This window comes from Globicephala melas, chromosome 16 (assembly GCF_963455315.2).
Source record: "Globicephala melas chromosome 16, mGloMel1.2, whole genome shotgun sequence".
NCBI lineage: Eukaryota > Metazoa > Chordata > Mammalia > Artiodactyla > Delphinidae > Globicephala > Globicephala melas.
This window is the reverse complement of record NC_083329.1, coordinates 21999374-22021800: the sequence shown is the minus strand read 5'-3', so window position 1 is coordinate 22021800 and position 22427 is coordinate 21999374. Positions and strand designations below refer to the sequence as shown.

At 40.6% G+C, this 22427-nt stretch overlaps 1 protein-coding gene across 9 annotated transcripts in view; it reads right to left on the bottom strand.

Annotated features, from left to right (window-relative positions):
• Window positions 1-22427, bottom strand: part of LOC115844941 (VPS10 domain-containing receptor SorCS1) — a 790264-nt gene that overhangs the window by 173812 nt on the left and 594025 nt on the right. For all 9 annotated transcript variants that reach the window (XM_060285969.1, XM_060285968.1, XM_060285966.1 and 6 more), the window contains one exon: window positions 22102-22175. In XM_060285969.1, coding sequence (XP_060141952.1) covers window positions 22102-22175 — 74 coding nt within the window. The remainder of the gene's footprint in view (window positions 1-22101; window positions 22176-22427) is intronic.

Genomic DNA, 22427 nt, shown 5'->3' with positions numbered 1-22427 from the left:
TCAAAGAAAACCAGCTTAAACATAAAATTTAATGCAAAATATTCTCTTGACGATCTCATTTTTGGAGGGAGATCTCAAGAATGGCTTCAAGAATCTCTATCCAATCACGTAAGTAACTCTGACTTCAGGTATTAAGCACAAAGGCTTGGACACCTTTGCTTTATGCTTCTAGACTGCCCTGTACACATCCCTGTCATGGTTCATAATGATGTGCCGGATCTCTTTGCATAAATGCTTCTCTTACTTCACTGAGCTCCCACAAGGCAGGTGCTCTGTTTTTTGTCACTGTGTTCTCTGTGTTTACCGGAGCACAGGAAAGAATGTTTCCTCAAGAGACATATAGACATGTTTACACTGGTCAATATTTACTATAATATCTGATATATTGGGCTGTTCAAGTCTGGGACTCAGAAAGAATCTCTCTGTAAAAATGAGATGAAAAAATTCGGTTCAGGATCCTTTAATTATATAAAAAGACAATAGGTGGCTGTATCTTGTATATCTTTATATTGCCTTTATGTCTAACTGGGAAAATGAATTCCCTTCTTGAGCTGAATTTCATGGAAGGGAAGGAACACCATGCTTTCACGTGCTGGTGCCTCTGCCTGGAATAACTTCTTACGCTTCTTCTGCCTTCTTAACTCCTGTGGTCTGTGGTTCAGCTGCAGATGAGTGAAGTTGAAAACAGTCTCCCCAGTGGGGGTGCCACTTAAGCTAAGTTGGTTATCCCTTCTCAGACTTCCAGAACTGTGCACAGACTTCTGCACAGCACAAATTAGGCCATGTTTCAGGTGGTGGCTCATTTGTCTGTCCTTATTGACAGACAAGCTCAAACCTTTCTGTTGTTCTATGCCAGGTACCATGCATGCTATATAGAGATATTCAATCAATGTTTACTGAATGCTTTTGGACAAAGGAGAAGTACATAACCAGCCATATCAGCGTTCATCAGTTTTTCTGTGTGTGTGACATTTGGTCAGTTACTTAACAATCTCTGTGCTTTTATTTTTTAATGATAAAATGAGACTAAAATAAGTTCTCCTAGAATATACATCTTAAAGCACCAACCAGATTCCTGGCACACAGCAAGGGTGTGTAGACAGATGGGGAATATTAATCCTGATGTGAAAATTAATCCTCATATGAAAATTAAAATTTGTGTTGGTAATAAAAGCTTCTTGGGATATCAGGGGTAGCCCGTTAGCAAAAATGATGTATCATCGTAAATCAACAGACAAAATAAAAGAGTCAATAGCCCAGAGATCAACTATATGAATAAATAAAATCATTTATTTATTTAGTGAAACACTCTAATGCTCTATTATGTGGTAAGAACAAGGGCTACAGATTCCCTGGCTTTACAAGCTTTAGAGCTATGGGAGAGACAGTAATCCAATGAAACAAGAGTTCTGATATTCAAATTGGTATTTGAAGACATAGGAGAAATGTCCGGAGGAGAATGAATGTCCTGTAAGTCTTTACAGTAAATGGATTGAATCTTCAAGGATATGGACTGATATGATCAATGGATAGTGGGAGTGGAAGAACATTCTCCTTAGAGATAAGGATCAAGTAACAAGGTCCCAGGTCAGAGACAGGTTGATCCATAGAGGTGTCTACTAGTAAGTCAACATGGTGGATCAAATGTTTTCACAGTAGAGCAGTAAGAGATAAAATGAAAATTTAGGCCCTGTGTACCTCATGCTAAGGTGTTGTATGTGATCCTAAAAGCCACATGATGTCACTGAAGAAAGTTATGCACATAAGTTTACAAATGGCTGAAAAGAAGAACTTGTGCCCCTATGTATCTGTGTGTAGGTCTCCCTGCCCAAGGAAAGCGTAAGGTGAAGGTCCTCTAGGACATACTTGACTCAGCTCTGTTGATACAAACAAGACAAAGCCAGCCTCGTGCATCTCCGCTTCCAGCATCTTAAGTTGGTGCTCACATTTAGGAGCTGTTTGGGAATAAAATCTAAGGATTATCATAGTCAAGAATGCAAATAAACACTCACTCTGATATAGCGCACCGTGAAATGAGGAGTGCCACATCGGCCTTCTGAAATACAATCAGCCAAATGCAGCCTTTGTAGACGCTTTCCACAGAGAAACTCAAAAATGTCACTAGTTTATCATTCTCCTGGCATTTTGTCTGAGTTTATACCAACTTAATATACTGCTCAATAAATGCTGAGGAGCCACAAAATGTCCTGATACAGATAACCGCAGAGCAAGTATTAGAAAGTAAACACCGTGACGGGACAGCACCTATTTATTCAGATTTAGATTTGCAGCTAATGACCAAGGGAGGAATGCGGAGAGATCTGCAGAGGAGCAGAGGCTGGGGAGTTGGAGACACCTGCACTCTTCCTTTTTTGTTTTAGATGGAGCATTCATGTTCCTGCAGGCTCTTCGTAAATAAAGCCCATAGAAGCAAGTGGTTCTGTCTGCTACAGAGAGAAGCAGCAAAGTGCCCGCCTGTATTAGCGGCTGGATACCCTGATTTCCTCTTCTGTAGTCAAGGGTTTCCTCTTCACCTAACGCTACAGTTAGGCTCCCAAGACAAACATCGTCAGGAAGGTCCTGGCTGATGCTGCAACTTTTACTCCTGAACAAAGCAGCTTAGCCTGAGGTCTCATCTCCTGCCCATGTGGGGGAAATGAGCTAGAAAAATAAAAATAAAAAGCAGCCTAAAGGTGGCATTTTAACCTCCCCTGTAAGCCTAAGAAACATGCTTGCTTGCTTTCTTCTGGTCTCTACACGGTTACACTGGTTTCCCAGAAATAAAGGAGGCTACTACAAATAACAAATAGACGGACAAATAAAAATGATGCTTAGTTTTTTTTTAATGCATAATGGCTACAGAGAATCAGCATGGCCAACGTCCTTAAGCTCCTTAAATTCTGCATTTTGTCATTTTTACTCCCCAAACCAGAAGCCTGACTGTTAAGTTATGACATTTACAACAAAAGGCAGAGCAGAGACAGAGAGACAGACAGAAAGACAGACAAAGAGAAAGTGTGTGTAGGAGAGCAAAGCAAGGAATGGGGTGTCTGACCTAGAGTGAAGGAATACATAAAGCTCAGGATGGTTATGGGAGGTGAGGTTTGTTGCATGACGTGCTGCGTAGAAATAAAGCTGAAAGTTGAAAGAGAAATGAAAGTGCTTAGAAGTAAGCAGCATGTCTCTCCAGTTATCAACCATTCTTCTAAATCGCTCGAGGCAAACCATTCTTCCGCAGTGCTTCCCTATCCTTTCCCATTTTCCCTTGTTCTAATGTAATGATTTTGCTTCATATACCACTGGCTGCATTTCCTGTTTCCCTCTTATTTCCCCACTTTTATAGCCCCTCCCCATCTTTGTCTTTGTTGTTTCCTGAATACAGATGAGGAATTCTAGAGAGACACCAGGGAACCTGACCAGATCACGAGCCTGATCCCCAGACAGAAACAACGGTGCCAATGAGATATAGAGAAATATACTTTAAATGATCAAAGAGTGTGGAATTGAGGTAAAAGAGGAGCTCACAATGTTTTTTTAAGAAGGTTTCTTGTTATCTTTTAAAACTGTAGTGGTATCATACCTTATGTATTTTTAGCAACTTGTTAATTTTACTCAATAATATATCTTGGAGACTGTTCCATGCCAGAACATAACATTAATGAGAGAGATCTCTACTTTATTGCAATCTACTACACGAAAATACCCAATTTAGCTAACTATTGTCTATTGATTAACCCAAAGCAAAAATGTATATAAAAGGAAAAAAATGCTACTGGAAATGCACATTCAAAATTCATAATGGTAGTCACCTCTGGGAGGGTTTAGAACGGTGGGATAATAGTCAATGGGATCATTATACTTGTCAGTAATCTTTTAATACCAAGAGGATGTATTTATGCATTACTTTTAATATTAATAAACCTGTACTATTAATATAAACAGGAAAATTTCTACAGTCAGGAAAACAAAGACTAAGGTAGGTGTAATCGATGTGTGCAAATGACAAAGGGATAGAGAGGAGAGATGAGTGATGTTTGTATGAGGAGGAGATACGGAATTTCCTTAAACTTCAGAATACTGACAACTCGGGTACCACCTTAGTAGAGAGTGCTTGCAAGGCTTAGGCTGTGACAGGAAAAAAAAATGCCAGGGATACCAGGAGGTATGTGTTTGTGCTGATCTTAAATTCAGAGTGAGAGGAGGAAGGTCTGAAGGTCTTGCTTGGGACTGGAGGGGCCATATTAACAGAAGACAAGGAGAGGAGACAACTTCAATTCCCCTTTCTTTCCATATCTGTTAAGGACAAAGAACTTCAGACTAGCAGGTAGAACACATAGGAGCGTAAAGGAATGGAAACCTGAGTATTTTACTGCTAGAGACAACCTGACCCAGAGAAATTATATTCCATAAGAGAATTCCAGGGGCAGCAATCTCCAAAATTTTTGTTTGAACACAACAAGCAAGAGAAAAAAATGAGCACACACCCATATATGAGTTGTTAGTAATAGGCTCTGGAAATGCACTGGAGTATTTATATATTAACTTTAAAAAGTATACACACAATAGAAATCAAAATATAAGCACGCAAAAAGTCAGAAATTCTAATATTTTCTCCCCACGTCTCCATGAATCATCAAACCTCCCAGCACCCTGGGGTGCTGTTGCAGGTAACTCACCATGGAGACCGTTGCTCTAGACTGAGGATTCCTGGGACATCCTTAACACCCAGCAGGGCAGACAGCAGATCCTCAATTAAATTTTTTAATGAATGAATGAATGAGTTCAACAAATAGTTACTGAATACCAACAATGTGCCAGTGGTAGTTCTAGGTGCTGAGGGTTTAGCCGTGAATAACAGAGAGGAAAATCCCTGCCCCTCATGAAGTTTACATGTCAATAGAGAAGACAGGGAGTGTGTAACTATAAATGCATATCAGGTGTATATTATATACAATGTATCATTTCTTGAAAGCTATGTAGGAAAAAATATATATATAAGGGACTTAAACTATATCAAAAAAAACTATTGTCAGATGGTGTTGATCAATGGCTGGTGCCCATCTGTTAACTGTGGGATGGATGTCACATAGGGCCTCCAAGGCTGTGCCCTTGTTAGTGTCCTGCTCAACAAGAGTCAACAACTTGGATGAGAATACATATCGTGTGCCTAGAAAATTCACATATGACACAAATTCAGAAAAATAATGATGAGATAAGAGAAAGGGTACGTCAGCCCTGAAAGCAATTTGCTTGCCTAAAGTCACAGGGCTAATAAATGATACAATCAGATTGGAACCTAGGCTTTCTAATTTCTCTACAACTCCATGTACCACCTGTAGAAAGGTTGACAATAATACTACTTAATAATAATAGTGTTTTAAAGAGTAAAAGAAAGAGTACACACAGCTACCACTATTGCCAATAGTATGAATTAAGGGATCCTTTAGAGATGAAAAGACTGTTAGAGAGGAACTAGTCCAAACACCGCATGTCACAATTAAGGAAACCAAGGCTTCAAGAGAGTAAATACCTTGCCCAAGGTCACACCACTCAGAGAGTGTCAGGTTGGAACTACTAACCCAGGCTCTTGACTAACTCGTGATCCTTCTCTTGAAAAAAAAAAAAAAATCCCTTTTCTTTTCACCCCTTTGTGTCTCAGAAAAGTCAGGATTAACTCAGAAGGCAATGTGTGTGTCTTACACTAAAAAGATAAAGAGAAATAATGGGAAAACTTCAGACATTCTGAAATCCTGCAAGGATTAAGTGTTCCTATGGTCTGAATGTGTCTCTCCAAAATTCCCATGTTTAAACCTAAACTCCAAGGTGATGGTATTAGAAGGTGGGGCCTTTAGGGGTGATGAGGTCACGAGGGTGGAGCCCTCATGAATGGGATCAGTTCCTTTATAAAAGAGGACAGAGAAGCTCCCTTGCAGCTTCCACCATATGTGGACACAGTGAGAAGGTAGCTGCCTACAATCTGGAAGAGGGCTTTCATCAAAACCGTACCATGCCAGTACCCTAATCCCAGACTTCAAACCTGTGAGAGATAATTTCTGTTGTTCATAAACCATCCAGTATGTAGTATTTTGTTAGAGCAGTCCAAATGGACTAAGACAAACGTACTGGGGAGTACGGTTGCATGGGCCAAGGCATATTCGAGAGGGTTCCATGTTCTAGAGATTGGAAACAGAATGGATATTAAGTTTAGTTTAATGCACTCCATTGTTCATTGCAGCACTATTGACAATAGCCAGGACATGGGAGCAACCTAAATGCCCATCGACAGAGGAATGGATAAAGAAGATGTGGTCCATATCTACAATGGAATATTACTCAGCCATAAAAAGGAACGAAACTGGGTCATTTGCAGAGACATGGATGGACCTAGAGACTGTCATACAGAGTGAAGTAAGAAAGAGAAAAATATCGTATATTAACGCATATATGTGGAATCTAAAAAAACTGGTATAGACAATCTTATTTACAAAGCAGAAATAGAGACACAGACGTAGAGAATAAATGTATGGATACCAAGGGGGAAAAGGGGGCTGGGGTGAATTGGGAGATTGGGATTGACATAAATACACTATTGATTCTATGTATAAAATAGATAACTAATGAGAGCCTACTGTATAGCACAGGGAACTCTACTCAATGCTCTGTGGTGACCTGAATGAGAAGGAACTCCAAAAAAGAGGGGATATATGTATACGCATAGCTGATTCACTTTGCTGTACAGTATAAACTAAAAAAATATTGTAAAGTAACTAAACCCCAATAAAAAAAAAAAACAGAAAAAAAAATTTAGTTTAGACACTCAAGTATCAGGGCTTCAGCTTGAAGGTGTCTTCTCTGTAGTTACTTGCAAAATGACTAATAAATTTTGACCTTTCTGAGAAATACAGTATCAGTCTCCACACTGGGCTGCCACGTCCCTGGTCCACACATAAGGTTGATTTAACCGTCCTTGAGTAGCTTCTCTATACTTTTTCAGCTTATGATTACACAAAAACATGCTCTTGCTTTGTTGCTGGGTATTGGTACTTCTGAAAAAGTACCCCGAGAGGCTACTGCTTACAAGGCCCTCAGTGGAAAAGGGAAAGTGATCTGGTCAGTAGAACTTGGGTGGGGAACAAGGGTAAAAGAGGGTTAGATACAGGAGGAAATTAGATTTATCTTCACCACAGAGACAAATTCCTGGGGTGTCAAATGGCAGCTATTCTCCTTAGTATTTTGTTTATTCACAAAGCATTTCTGGAGTTTTGAATACAAGGTATGAAGAGATTTGAAACTGGGCAAATACAGAGATGATATCCTGTGAAAATACTTTGAACGCTGTGTCAGCTGGCCTTTGAACTCTTATTAATTGCTTGGCCAAGGAAACCAACATGATGGTGGAAAATGATATACACCTTTTAATTTGCCTTAAAAAAATGAGTACCCCACTATGGATGGAAACATTTCAGAGTGATAGAAAAAGAAGAGAGGAGAAAGGGAGAGGAGAGAAGGAGAGAAGGGGAAAGGAAATCAGAAAGGAGGGGAGGTGGGGGAGGAGGAAGGGAGAACAGGCAGAAAAGGGAGTGAAAGAGGAGGTGGGGGAGAGAAGATGGGGAGAAAAAGAAGAGTATATGAAAGAGGTGGACGCATGAGGAGGAGAGAAGAGATTGCATTCTCTGGGACTATCCTGCCATGCTCACAGCGTCTCTCTGTTGGTTGTCTCCCACCGTCCCCAACCCTTGGGAAATATGCTTGACTGCTTTATTGTTATTATTATTGGTATAATTTATTTAAATAACACTGCTTTAAAAAATCTAATTGTAGAAGTAATATGTGTTCAGTTAAAGTATACTGAAAAGTACACCAAAATATATAAAGGAAAATTAAACACTTAGAAAGAACCACCTTAACCTTTTGTTGTTGATCCTTTAGTGCTTTTTCTATGTTTGTGTAGGCATTCCTTTTTTTAAAATGACTTCTGCATCATAGCACTGACATAACGTAACAGAATATTGGAATGCACTGTTCTGCCAACTGTACAATAGTCTGTTTCCTTAACTAACATTCTGACCATGGGGTACTGTTAGGTCTGTACATGACACTGTACTGATTATCTCTGTAGGTAAATATCTGCATGTGAGATGCAATATTTTTATGTTAACTGCCATTTTCTTTCCTTTCATCAATTGTCTCTTCCTGTTCTTGGTCCTTACATCTATATACATGTTTTTTTTCATTGAGGTTTTTCATTTATAAGAGTGCTTAACTGTTCAGAATACCTACCCATTTCCTATACTGCATTTTTCATATATTTTTCAATTGGTCAATTTGGAACCTGCATTCTTTGTCTTGGGAATTAAAATCATGGTTGAGCAACAGAGGTCAGTATACTTTATAGAGGTTTGTTTTGTTTTGGAGAGAAGCCTGGAGCCTGCATTTTTCCATGCCTAGGAAAGAAGAGAGATGGGGAAAGGGGAAAAAGTGTGCATGTGTGTGTGTGCGTGCGTGCGTTCACACGTGCCCCCAAGTCACCCTCCTTAGGGTGAAGATGTTGTGAGATGCCCAACTGAACAGAGGGGAGAGCCCAGAACTCCTAGGGGAATCCCCACCTCCACAGCCACTAAGGCAAAAGTGTCACTGGGAAAAGGTATCCCTTCTGAGCTCTTCATCCCAGGTCAGACTTTAAAATGTTCCTTTAAGAAGGACTTTATTAGGCGGAGAGGTCTTGCCCTGAATTAGCAGGTGGCACATTAATGGCACCTTAATGCCTAACGGGGATTATCTGACCATAGGCTCAGCACCAAAGAACAGAGATTCCTGAGGTGAAGAAGAAATAACAAAACGTAATCCAGAAATGGGCTTATTCACTGTCTTTTCTGGTCACCTCATTGGCTGAGCAATTAAATAATGCTATAAATAAATAAATTGTCAAATGCAGCAATTACTCCTTCAGAAGAATTCCAATGAATACATATATGAGATTATCAATATGGCAAATTTCCATTAGAATACCACGGTCATAACTGTTGCAGGCAGGACTGACTGAAGAGTCCTAAAATTAGCAAGCAAAACTCACAGCCTCAAAATATCTCTCTCAACATATTTAATGATCATGGTGATTTTTTTTTTTTTTTTTTTTTTTTTTTTTTGCGGTATGCGGGCCTCTCACTGCTGTGGCCTCTCCAGTTGCGGAGCACAGGCTCCGGACGTGCAGGCTCAGCGGCCACGGCTCACGGGCCCAGCCGCTCCGCGGCACGTGGGATCCTCCCGGACCGGGGCACGAACCCGTGTCCCCTGCATCAGCAGGCGGACTCCCAACCACTGCGTCACCAGGGAAGCCCCAGATCATGGTGATTTTGACATATATTCACACAGTTTTTAATACTCCTTCTACCAAGAGTTGGAGCTTGATTCTCCTTCTCTGGCATGGGAACTGGACTCAGGGACTTGCTTCCAACAAATAGAGGTTGGAGCAGAGAAAACAGTACCTCTGCAATGGAGAAACCTGGCAGATACCACCTCAATCAAGTGATCAAGGTTACCATCATCAGTAGTAGGACATATTGATATCTTGCACTCTTTGATGTGATGTCATGAGAAGGTCACACCATTTCTGTGATTTTCTTTCCAACCATATATAACACTGTAATCATGAAAAAATATCAGACTAACCCAATCTGAGGAACATTCTACAAAACACCTGACTAGCACGCCTCAAAACTGTCCAGGTCATCAAAGACAAGGAAAGTGGGAGATTTGAGGAGACGAAAAAAAGACATGACAAATAAATGCAATGTAGGATTCTTATTTGGATCCTAGATGGGAAAAAAAAAAGGACATTAGTAGAAAACCTGGAGAGATCCAAATAAAGTCTCCAGTTTAACTGACACTATTAAATCAAGGTTAATTTCCCAGTTATGAATATCACACCAGGGTCATATAAGATGTTAGCATGAGGTAAGTTTATGGGAACTCTCTTATTCTTTGAAATTCTTCTGCAATTCTAAAATTATTTCAAAATTAAAAATTAGGGAGAGAAAACTACCCACATCTCACAAGGATAGACTCTATTATAGCAAAGCTACTATAAGCTGGAACACAGTCTGTTGTAACTAAATCATTGTTATCACGAGGAGTGGATTGGTCCTGTTGTCATTTCATCCTGTAAAGCAGGTAAAATAACTGTTTCATTTCGACTGTCAAGAGTGTATGATTCATAGATTTCAACAATCACAAAAGATGAAGTTATTTGATTTTTTAAAGAAATGTTAAGATCAGAGAAATGGCTCTTATTACTGGGATGTTTTTACTCTCCATTTGTTTAGAAATAGAAAACAGTGTGGAGAGCGAGAGTCTATTTATTTTAGGGCTGCCCTGGTTTCCATGGGAAAAGCCTGATTTCAGCTGACAACATAAATATGTTGGGCCCAGGAGCTGTTGAAATTCGAAGTCAGATGTGAGGTTTGGCTGTACGCTGTGGCTGTTTCAGATTCCTCTCAAGCATCTCGTTTTCCTTGGCTACTGAATTACTCAGGAAGGCTAACTGCTCATAGGAGGCACACGGAAGAGCTAGTTTGTTCTCTGGGTTGGGGTTGGTGATGCACAAGCTATCCCAGGCACATAAACATTCTAACAAGTTTCATCTTGTCACAACAGAGTCATAAAGTTGCTCTGCTCAGCACATGATAATGGCTTTGAAATTCAATTACTGGTAGCATTTGTCTTCTGGGACTTATCTGCCTCAAACTTCAACACTTGTGTAAAAACCTTTACCATAAATCTCATAAATGCTGCAGCAAATTCCATTCCCCCCACCCCACCCCAGGGCACATCTTGCCATGCCTGTGAAAACCTTGACAGCTTTCTCTAAATTATAGAATTGCTCTGCTTAGAGGTGTTCATGTTTTAAGTGCCAGAGAGCCAACAATGAAAAAACAGTGGGACTAGTGTATTTCCTCTAGTTATTGTCTTCAGAGGAAGACAGATCCTGACAGACAGACAAAATTCCATTCTTAATCCAAAGGGCTGTTTTCAGCCACTTACTCAGAATTTTGTAGAAGGGATTCCTGCAAGTCAGAAGCCAGATATGACGAGCCCTAAGTTTTTTAAGAATCCTGATATTCTGATGCACAAACACATCAGGGGGCACGAACCCGTGTCCCCTGCATAGGCAGGCGGACTCTCAACCACTGCACCACCAGGAAAGCCCACACTCATTTTTATTTTTTTAATTTTAACATCTCTTAAATTAGTAGGTGTCTTAAAATCATTGAAATGATAAAGTTTAATAGGCAGAATTATTTTGACAGATACACAAAATAAGGGTGCATCCTCATTTAATGAAATTTTAGATTTGAAGCTACACGGTGTATACCAGGTACCGTTCTGGGCACTCTACTATCCTAGATTTTTTTTTTTTTTTTTTTTTTTTTCCTGCACGCGGGCCTCTCACTGTTGTGGGCTCTCCTGTTGCGGAGCACCGGCTCCGGATGCGCAAGCTCAGTGGCCATGGCTCAGGGGCCCAGCCACTCCGCGGCATGTGGGATCTTCCCATACCGGGGCACGAACCCGTGTCCCCTGCATCGGCAGGCGGACTCTCAACCACTGCGCCACCAGGGAAGCCCTATCCTAGATTTTGGGTCAATTTCTTCTCTTCTTTGGCCTATTAACAGAAAAATTCCTTTCCTTAGGAGCCATTCCTTAGAGACCCATCCTCATCTAATTTAATATAAATATATTTGTGTGTGTGTGTGTGTGTGTGTAAATCTTTTCCTTTCTTTTTCCTCTTTCCCATTCCTCTGTTTTGACATAAAATGTGTTAAGGTGGCTGAGCTTACATGTTGGTATTTCACTTATGGAATACAGAAAGGGGAAGTATGACTCCCTAGAAGAAGAGTATCACCCAAGGATACTCCCAACACGGGCACTTGTTTTTTCATCTTTTTAGGAAGATATTTATCATGTTTTAAGTTGTATGGGGGGTTCTCTCATGCTAGGTAGATGCATAATTTTGTTTTTGTTTTCATTTGGAAGTCATACATGATTTAAAATGATGTGCACAGGTGCCAAGTTTCCAAGGGGTGGACTCTGGTGATTTTGCACTGGATCAACCTGGCGAAGATGCGACTGTGTTTTCCAGAGTCTCTGTATGGTTTCCAGTTATAATAGACTGAAAGGAAATATGTGTGACATCTGCAAGGCAGGAAGGAAGTAGTGGCTATTTCACTCTGAAGGTCCCTTTGGCTAGAGGTGGTGGGAGGCACTGCAGAAGGACTGGTAGTTTCTATCTAGTTTGTCCTTGCTCTTCCCTTCACAATTACAAGTCCAGCTTTTCTCCCAAACTTCCAGTCTTATGACCTTAGGCGTCAAGCCAAATGCTTGGCTGCAAACTCAGAGGGGCAGCTATGCAGGGGCCATATCCTTCCACAGACTTCTCTAGGGGCTCCCTTTGCAACCCCACCTCAGCAGCTGAAGGCCCCCTTGAGGGCAGGGGCTGTTTCCTCTATCTTTATAGCCAGGAGTTAGCTCTGAAAATGCCTCAACTGATGTAAATTAAATGAATTGTATGATAGGAGTTTTCACCTATCTGAGAAGCTACAAAATAAAACAGTAAGCTGATTTTCTATCCATTGTTCTTAATTCTGGGGCAACAAAAACAAAACTCATACACAGTTTAAAAATGCTCACTGGAAATATAAATTATTAAATCAGTATCAGAGTGAGATGGCCACATTGCAGAAACTCATTAATACCCACCTTGTCCTATCCCTCTTTTAAGTAATAGTTTATATTTATTCACCATGTATTATGTGTTTAGAGTGTAACCTGGAATCTCATTTTCATCCTGACAACAAATACATGAGGAAGACACTATTATGATGACTATGATACAAATGAAGACACGGTAACTAAATAGCTCATCGTCACACCCCTTGAAAACAGGATTCTGTTGATACCACAAGCGTTCTGACTCCAGATCCCTCACTCTGAAATACCAAACAGCATCTCTCATTGGCTAAATGGAACACACAAAGGTGGAGAATGATTAACTGAGCAAAAGGGAAACCACAGACACAGACACTGGACACACCCACAGGGTCTTGAACTCGAAGGCTAAATGAAGTCTGATCACTAGGGCATAAGTCAAATTTTTTTAATATTAGTATAAATTAGGAAGCCATAATTATGAGGATTTCCCCCTCTTTCACTCTTTCACTGCCATCTCTTGTACTCTGCCATCATAAGAGTTCTTAGTGGAAATCTAGAGAAATGACTGAATCTCAGCTGCTCAGAGATAGAGGAATTACAGTCCATGGAGCCAAGAAGTCATCAAGGAGGACAGGAATCAATAATGGCCATTAGTGAATGCAGGTCACGAGAAAAGTGATGGGCTCACAGTGTAGCAGGGGAAATTTAACTTAATTTGTAGGGAAAACTTGCTAATCACAGGAAGAGATTTAAGAAGTGGAGGAAGGTGCAAGTGGATAGGGAAATAGCACTCAAGTAGAGCTCATTAACAGGAAAAAAAAAAAAAAAAGATAAAACACCAGTCCTCTCGAGGATAATGAAAATCCTCTTATCCAGCACGCCTAGTATAGGTGCCAGAAATGCCCCATTGGAGCTCTTGGTATGTGATCTCAGGAATGATTTCCTGCTACTTCTCTCTGCTCCTTACCCAAGCCACGCACATGGTTCAGCTCAGAGTCTCAGAACCAGAAGAGACTTCCAGAGAAGAGAGAATAAAGTCCATGCTCCAAAGGACGGAGGGTTCTGAGTTCCTCACCTGAATTCCATATTCTGAAGTGTGTAGAGGATCTGTCAATATTCTAGGGCACAGCTCCCTGTGAGAGCAGTCTAGGAGGCAGCCACTCTGTTTTTGTTTAAATTCCTCTGCTAACATGGATCTCATGACTCCTTAGGACAGCCTGTTGAGTTAATAAACAACCTACTGCATAGAAAACTGTTCCTTTTACTGATCTAGAATCCTCCCCACTTTTCAGTATACACTTTGATGGCGTCAGTGGCTTAGAAGTCTAACCTGTTCAGGCTGGAAGGAAAAACAGGTCATCTATTATGGTTCCCTGATCAAGTCCATTCAAGATGAGTTTCAACTGGAGGTTTACGTTTGTGCATATACATATATATATGTGTACTTGATGAATTTGTGTGTGTGTGTGTGTGCGTGCACTATAGTTTCTGCTATTCCTTTTATTGTTGTACACAAGATAGAAATACGTTAATGACAGTCTTGGTCCTTAAGGAACTTACCCTCCATCAGGAGATGGAAATGAGGAAATAAAAAGATAGAGCACATACTAAGGGCTAAGTTACTTAATAATAATTATGATAATATGCCATTTTTGATTCTCAAAATAAGCCTTCGAATAAGGAAACTGAAGCTCGGGCAGGTGAAGGAGTTTCTCAAGATCACCCAGGTAGTAAGTAGATAGTGAAGCTAAGATTGGAAGCTTCATATGCTGGCTCTAAGCCTGTACTCTTTCAACCAATCCCACACGCACACCTGTAATACAACGCATGCTATGACACATTATGTTTTATTTATGACATAATCACATTGAAATTCAAAGAAAGAGATTCTTCTTGCCTAGAAAAACAAGAAGCAAGAACCGAAGAAGGCTACATGGTAGACGCAGCCATCAGCATAAGGCCATAAAGGTCTGATACTGTGATCCTAATAATGACAAATACCCTCATACATTATCTTTGCATTCAAAGACCAACACTGTCCTGATACACAGTAGGTGCTAAAATTAATCACTGCAAAAACAAAAAAGGACAGTTTATCCCCAGGTAAGAGTTGTATAAAACCATAGAGATAAGAGATATAGACTGCTCCATAGACCAACCAGTGCTTAGACTTTTTATCTGGCCTCCTGGAATTTAGCACAAAGAACTAGGAGCATGGCGGTTGGCTCAGAAAATATATATCTGAACCCAGGTTTGCAAGAACCTGGTTACATTCTTACTCTTTTTAATTTTATGTTGTAGGCAATGAGGAATGGGGCAAACACTCGATCAGGGAAATGCTTACACGATTCCTTTGGCAGTAGTTACGATATGAGGGGATGGATGGAGGGGCCTTTTCACTATTCCTAGTGGGGGGGATGCTGAACCAGTGTAATGCTAGGGAGGGTGGAAGAGGAGGTGGACAGATATAACCTCCCTGAAGTAGAACCAATGGGACTTGGAAACCCAAAGATTTAAGAGTGAGTAAGAGGGCTTCCCTGGTGGCACAGTGGTTAAGAATCCGCCTGCCAATTCAGGGCACGCAGGTTCGAGCCCTGGTCCGGGAAGATCCCACATGCCACAGAGCAACTAAGCCTGTGCACCACAACTACCGAAGCCCACATGCCTAGAGCTCGTGCTCTGCAACAAGACAAGCCACTGCAATGAGAAGCCCGCACACCACAACGAAGAGTAGTCCCCGCTCACCACAACTAGAGAAAGCCCGCAAGCAGCAACAAAGACCCAACACAGCCAAAAATAAATAAATAAATTTATTAAAAAAAAAAAAGAGTGAGTAAGAGAACAGAGTTGAATATGACTCTAAGGCACTGAGGCTGGATATAGGGAATACAGAAATACGGAAGCTCTAGAAAAAGTTGATTTTGAGTGGCGGGATGTTCCACTGCCAGCTCACATAAAATTGAAAGCGAGTGATGGTGTTTTTTAAGAAGTTCTCTGCAGAAAATGACTAGTTTTATAGATGTGGGTGAAGGATGAGACAGAGTATCTTTAAAAAATAGCCTTACACCCTATCTAATCCAATACTATCAAATACAGTATCACATTTTCTAGTTATTTTGATAGCACAGAGTTTTACTTTATACATTACATTTTACATATATATGTATATATACATATATATATTTGTTTTTTTTTTTTGTAACATCATTAGACTTCACCCCATTTCCAGTTTGCAAAATCTGAGAAAGGAAAAGTCGAGAGAATTCTCTTGTTACTGAATCCATTAAACCCATCTGGGGAAAGAGACAAGAGTCATCTCATGCCATATCCCCTCCAAGCCCCTTTGGTGTGAGTGGCTTAGAAGTCTTGAAGATGCTGTGTTGAATGCCAGCATATCTGAAGGAAGAAGAGGAAGGGTCATGGTGACCTGGTGAATATAAAACAAGCTATCAAACAACAAGGTAAATAAAATACTGAAATTGGCTTGGCAGCAATATTCAACAAGGACTAGATGATGAGCAGTAGTGCCATGAATCAGCACAGAGAGAAACTTTTTTAAGTCCCAGAGTGTTTTCTGACTATACCCGGATATATTAACAAAGTGTATGGATCGGCCTCTTATGACTGAGGTTAGATGAGAGGACCTTGGGTAGGAAGTGATGACTTCATGTATAACTTTGCTGTACACCTGAAACCAACACAACACTGTAAATCAATTATACTTCAATAAAAAAACAAATGCCGGGCTTCCCTGGTGGCACAGTGGTTGAGAGTCTGCCTGCCGATGCAGGGGACATGGGTTCGTGCCCCGGTCCGGGAGGATCCCACATGCCGCGGAGCGGCTGGGCCCGTGAGCCATGGCCACTGAGCCTGAGCGTCCGGAGCCTGTGCTCCGCTAACGGGAGAGGCCACAACAGTGAGAGGCCCCCGTACCGCAAAAAAAAAAAAAAATGCCTTTGGAAACAAAAGGAAAGAAAGAAAAAAGAGCTGATGACTTCAATGAGCCTCTGGATCAAGTAGAGTCTAGAAAAAGTTAGACCTGATTTATCAGATCCATGAGCCAATACTGCTTTAAATTTTTTTTTTCTTAAAAGAGGTTGCATTTTTCTATCACAGGTCTTGACGGAGTTTTGATCAATAAATCATTTCACATCATTGATTTGAGGATTGTTTAAAACAACATATGCAAAGCACTCAGCACAGAGCTTGGCACACAGTAAGTGCTCAAGAAATGGGACTTGTTGCCAAAGATGTGCAATGGGAAGTCATTCATACTGACTGGCATTGAACAATGGGGATGAATGAGAATGTGGAAACTTGCTCAAACACACTGAGGATGGAGCTGGAAGTATCCCTATATCCCTCTGCTATATAATACAGCTGTCTTATGCCCCCTGAGGGATACCACTGAAACAAGATGGCATTCCAGAATAACAACAGGTTCATTGTCGAGCCGACTCTTAATTTTCCATGTGTGAATTTGTCACAGAAAACATGTTATCGCCATTCAGCTGTCCCTGTTTCCAGCCAGCCCCCTATACGTCAGAACGACATAATCAATAAGGTACATCTGAATGTATTTTTAATTAAGTGAAACAGTTCTAAGATTGCTTTGTCTTTTGCATAGATGAAGATCACTGAGTGGTTTCTAACGAAAACTGCCTTCCATTGCTTTGTCCTAAACTCGAATCAGATGCCAACAAACCACGTTCATCAACCTCTAACAGTAAACTTGGCTTCTGGCAAAAGCTTCACTTATTCAGGGCATTTGGCTAACATTGGTCCTCCATTTCTTGTTCTTCTTCAGTGTCAAATGCAGCACGTTGGCTCTTATCTATCCAACTGTTAAACTAACAGTTATTATGGGGGATACAGGTGGAAAATAAGTCTTGAGTTTTGAGCTGATCTTTACTATCGCAAGCAAGAGCCATGGACCCAGAGAGACCAAGTTTCAAAACCCGGCTGTATTACATTTTATGTTGGGTAAACTACATCACTTTTCTATTTCATCAAAACGAGAGTAAAAATCCCTACCTCACAGTCCTGTTATGAGGATCAAAGGGCACGATTTATCATGTGCCCAGACCACTGTATATAGTTAATTAACAAATACGAATCCCTTTTATGGAACAGTATCTTGCTGGCACTCAGTTCTCCCATCTGTATTTTTTCCGTAATGAAAATCTGTCCATCTATTTTATGATAACAGAACCTTTTTCTCTTTTTTTCCTTTTTAGAAATCCTCTCTCCTCCAACCTTGAACCATGCAGTTTAACTGGGACTCAACACCATCTCTTATTTCAGTTATGTGTCTGACCTACAAGAGTAATGCAGACTACTGGGATTCAATCCCTGGAAACATGAGGCAAGAGGCAGACTGGTTTGATGGAGCTTCCAAACTGTTAGGTTGTAAGACCAAAGCTGATGATGTCCATCATTGCTATGAATGGGGAAAGCGACCTGAGGATGAAGCCAGCATGGGGGAGAAACAAAACTAAGAGACATAAAAAGTCAGCTACTGGGCTTCCCTGGTGGCGCAGTGGTTGAGAGTCCACCTGCCGATGCAGGGGACACGGGTTCGTGCCCCGGTCTGGGAAGATCCCACATGCCGTGGAGCGGCTGGGCCCGTGAGCCATGGCCGCTGAGCCTGCGCGTCCGGAGCCTGTGCTCCGCAACGGGAGAGGCCACAACAGTGAGAGGCCCGCGTACCGCAAAAAAAAAAAAAAAAAAGTCAGCTACTATTAATAATACTACTATTAGCCAGTGGGAACTTAATACAACTCTTAGATGCCAGGCATATAACCAATTCACAAGAAACATCTCATTTGATTAAGTAGGTATTAATTATCTTCACTTTACAGGGGAAAAAAACTGAGGCACACAGAACTTAACTTCCCCATGACCCCCTTACTTAGTAAATGGCAAAGCTAGAACTCACATCTCAGTATCTCTGAGCCCCTTAACCTCCAGGCTGTACTGCCTCCCAGTATAATTGATTTCTGACATAGTAAAGAACAAGACTGCTATACCAGTTAGTTGAATAAAAAGACACCTATTCTATTAAGGGCAATATTGTGCTCAAATATGTTTTATAAGATGCCCTAAACATGTAAATCAGTTTTGGAAGCAATTTAAACTCCTTGGAAGAAAGTTCATATGTATGTCAGTATGATAGTACTACCAACAACCACCGTGAATATAAGGATAAACTGTTAAACTCCATAATTGTTTCACAATTGCCGTTGATTACTTCCAGGGGTGGCATTACTACTGCCACCCAAAATAAAGATATTTCTTAAGTGTACTAGGTGATGAGGAAAAGATATGAATTCACCTTCATTTTTCTCCATGGGAAATGCTATATTATTACCCAGGGTCACTCGTCAATTCAATTTAGCACTAGAAAAGTTCCCCTTAGTCACCTCCACACTCCCACAGCCAGGCTTCAAGCAGAAATGATTAATGAGAGCTTCTTTCAATTAAGCTCGCTGAATAATCCTAGATAGCCCTATAGTTCTTATGTAATTTGAAGCAACCGATTTCCAGGAGTCTAATAAATACTGCTTTGAATGACACCTTTTCTGCCAGCCTTAGGAAGTTGCTCAGAGTCAGAAAATACAGACCATGTGGCCAGAGACCAAGAGATTTCATCAACAGCCAGTGTTCACTGTGCAATTTACAAGGTCTCATGCTTTCTCTGGAAAAAACAACCTAGCTTAAAGAACGCAAGGAGGCCATTTGCCAAGCCCAGCTGGAGAGAGACACACACAGGCATGGCGGCCAAAAGAGCTTTGAATTTCCTCTGCTCATCTGCCTGAATGGGCTAGATTTCTAGGGCTCACAGCTGCAGCCCAGAAAAAACATTCCAAGAGGCCTAGGCAGTAGAGTCCACTAATTCAGTAGCTCATGGGCTTTGAAGCCATTCTGCCTGCATTTGAATCCTGGCTCTGCCACTTTTTGGCTGTGTGACCTTGGCTAAATTACTTGACCTCTCCATGCCAAAAGTTCCCGATCTGTTAGGGATGAGAATGCAACGCTTACTTCATGGAATCGTTCTGAGGATTAAATTGCTTAAGTTTGAATAACGACTATCACAATATCAGGACTTGAATGGAAAGACTCCATTCCCAGAAGCAGAGAAGGGGTATCATTCATTTCACTCAACAGACAGATTAATTAGAATTTATATATGATCATGTGTATAGTTCTTATAAAGATAATGATATAACATTTGGTTACAAGGGCTTTGCTAATCAGGCTTACAGATAGAAGGACCCCATTCCAAGAACGGATAAGAATGGGTTCAATTACTACCAGCCAAAGCAATGATGGATTTGTTCACCTCCCAAAGCTGTGTGTAAATAAGCCCTTCAGTGAGCTAGAAGATACTGTGTACCATGTACCGCTTAACATGGGAAATTCTCTCATCCGGTTTTTTTTTTTTTTGGTTCTTTTGGTCAATGTTTTTCTTTGTTTCTATTGGTTGGAACAAACTTCTCTCCAGTCATTTGAGAACTGCAACTTTCTGCCTTCAATTGCTGGGTCCACATGCAGATATATTCAGTCACTTGAAAGCAGGACTTAAGGAATGATTGGTCCCTCATACCTTCTCACTGGCAAAGCATCAACTTCATTTCCAGGTTAAACCAGGGGAACCACATTAATTTAGTTTGGTCTTTTATTTATTTATTCTCTGAGGCCTTTCTATGAACGTATAACACCCAGTAAAAGAGAAAAAAAATATGGACCTGCTTTCCAAAAAGTGACTTTATAATTTACAGGCAAAACACATGGAGATGCAAGGTATCTCATGAATAAGGGACAGAATGAGGAAGTGAGGAAGAGAAGAAATGCTGATCAGAGAAGGGAGATGCAGTGACAGCTACAACTGAATTCCTGGAGAAGGGCATCCAACTTAGATGCCAAAAACAAAGCTTCAGCCATTCCTGAGTGGGAGCAGCAGGGAAGAGGTGAATAAGTTCTGAGCAACAGAAACCCTATTTAGTTATCAATGTCTCTGTGATGCGGGAAGAGAAAGTATCTTTCCATATAGAAGTCTCTGTGTGTTAGCTTTGAGCCAGTTTGTTTGCAAATGACTTGTCTTTTACTTTTTCAGGCAGTTTCACTAGTGTTTCAAGAGATTTATCTGTTCTCTGGCTTTCAAATCCCACAGGGTCTTAGGGCAGTGTTTGAAAATAAGAAAGATAAAAATGCATTCCTCTTAGAAGTGAGAGAATTGGAGTGGTGGGGGAAGCTATTAGGTACGTGGAAGTCCCAAGGCATGGTGAGAGGCAGTGTGATTTCAGGAGGAGTAAAGGGGAGACAACTTTTACTGTCCTGGCTGCAGGAAGCTCATTGGCTCCTAAAAGGTCATTGTGCCAATGATTCTCAGTGATGTGAACAAGGGATATTTAAACTCTTTTCTGAGCTAGTTCTGCAGGGCACTGTTTATACTAGCAGAAGTCTGGAAACAACCTAGATGCCTTTTCCATAGGCAGATTAGATAAATTAGGATAAGGCAGAATCACGTCTTTCATAGGGTTTAGGTTGTAAATTCAAAAGGGATTGATAAGTAATGTCAACATTACACTAGAATACTTTGTACTTTGTTCTTATTTTGCTGGGATCTAGGCCCTTGGAAACTCAGAAGCTAAAAGGAACTTGTATTATCCCTTCTTTTCAATTGTAGTAACCCAGGGAGGGAGGCCACCTCTAATTTAACCAGGGGGATGGGCTCAGAAGGTTAAAAAAAAAAAAAAAAAAGAGAATATTACTTTCTTTCCCTCCTTCTTTTCTGTGTTGTTCAAGCCACCCAGTCTATGGTATGTTGTTATAGCAGTCAAAGCTGACTAAGAAAAAACAATTACTAATATTTATATTTACACGTATTTAGTAATTCAGAGAACATTTATGGAAGAAGAAGTAAAAACAATGGTTGCATCCCATATGATGATGAGAATGTCTAGAAGACTTGAAAGCAGGAATGGGAAGAGGATCTGCTTTTAGACTAAATAAGATCTACTTATTTATACTGAAAACCTTTATATGAACATGCCGTATATGTGTATATCATGCTTTTAGTAATAAAAGTCACTATTAAAATGTTCTTAAGTGTCTGTCTCAAAGTCTCATCAAAATATAACAAAACAAGAGTTACAAAGCCCCTGTTGTCCATTAATCTCAGTTATCTATGTTGGGTTTGTGAAGTGATTTATGACACTGCTTTAACATTCCCTTAAGATGTTTACCACCCCAATGTCACCTTCTGCCCTAGGGGATGTGTGCCTAACCCAATAAGAACAGAATTCACGTGAGAGTTCTGGGTGAGGAAAAGATTCCAATGCTCATTTTCACAGGTGATATCCTAAATGTGCTAGAAAATAGAGTGAGACTTACCAGTAGAACCTGTTCGGTATGACCCCTTCCTGGATAAGCTGCCACCTTCTCCCAAATTCAGCAGAACTGTATAACTGTGGACAACAGAAAGTATTCAACACCACGACTTTACGGTACACTGAATGCACAAACATCAGTTCACTGGATTATTATTATTAACAATAATAATATCTACCATTTATTTAGCACCCATTCTATGCCAGATGAGTGCCCTGCATATCAGTTCTACTCCCCATGTACATTCTGCAAGGCAGACATTAATATGCCCATTTTACAGTTGAGCAAACTGAAGCTCACAAAGATTAAGTGATTTGTTGGAAATCACA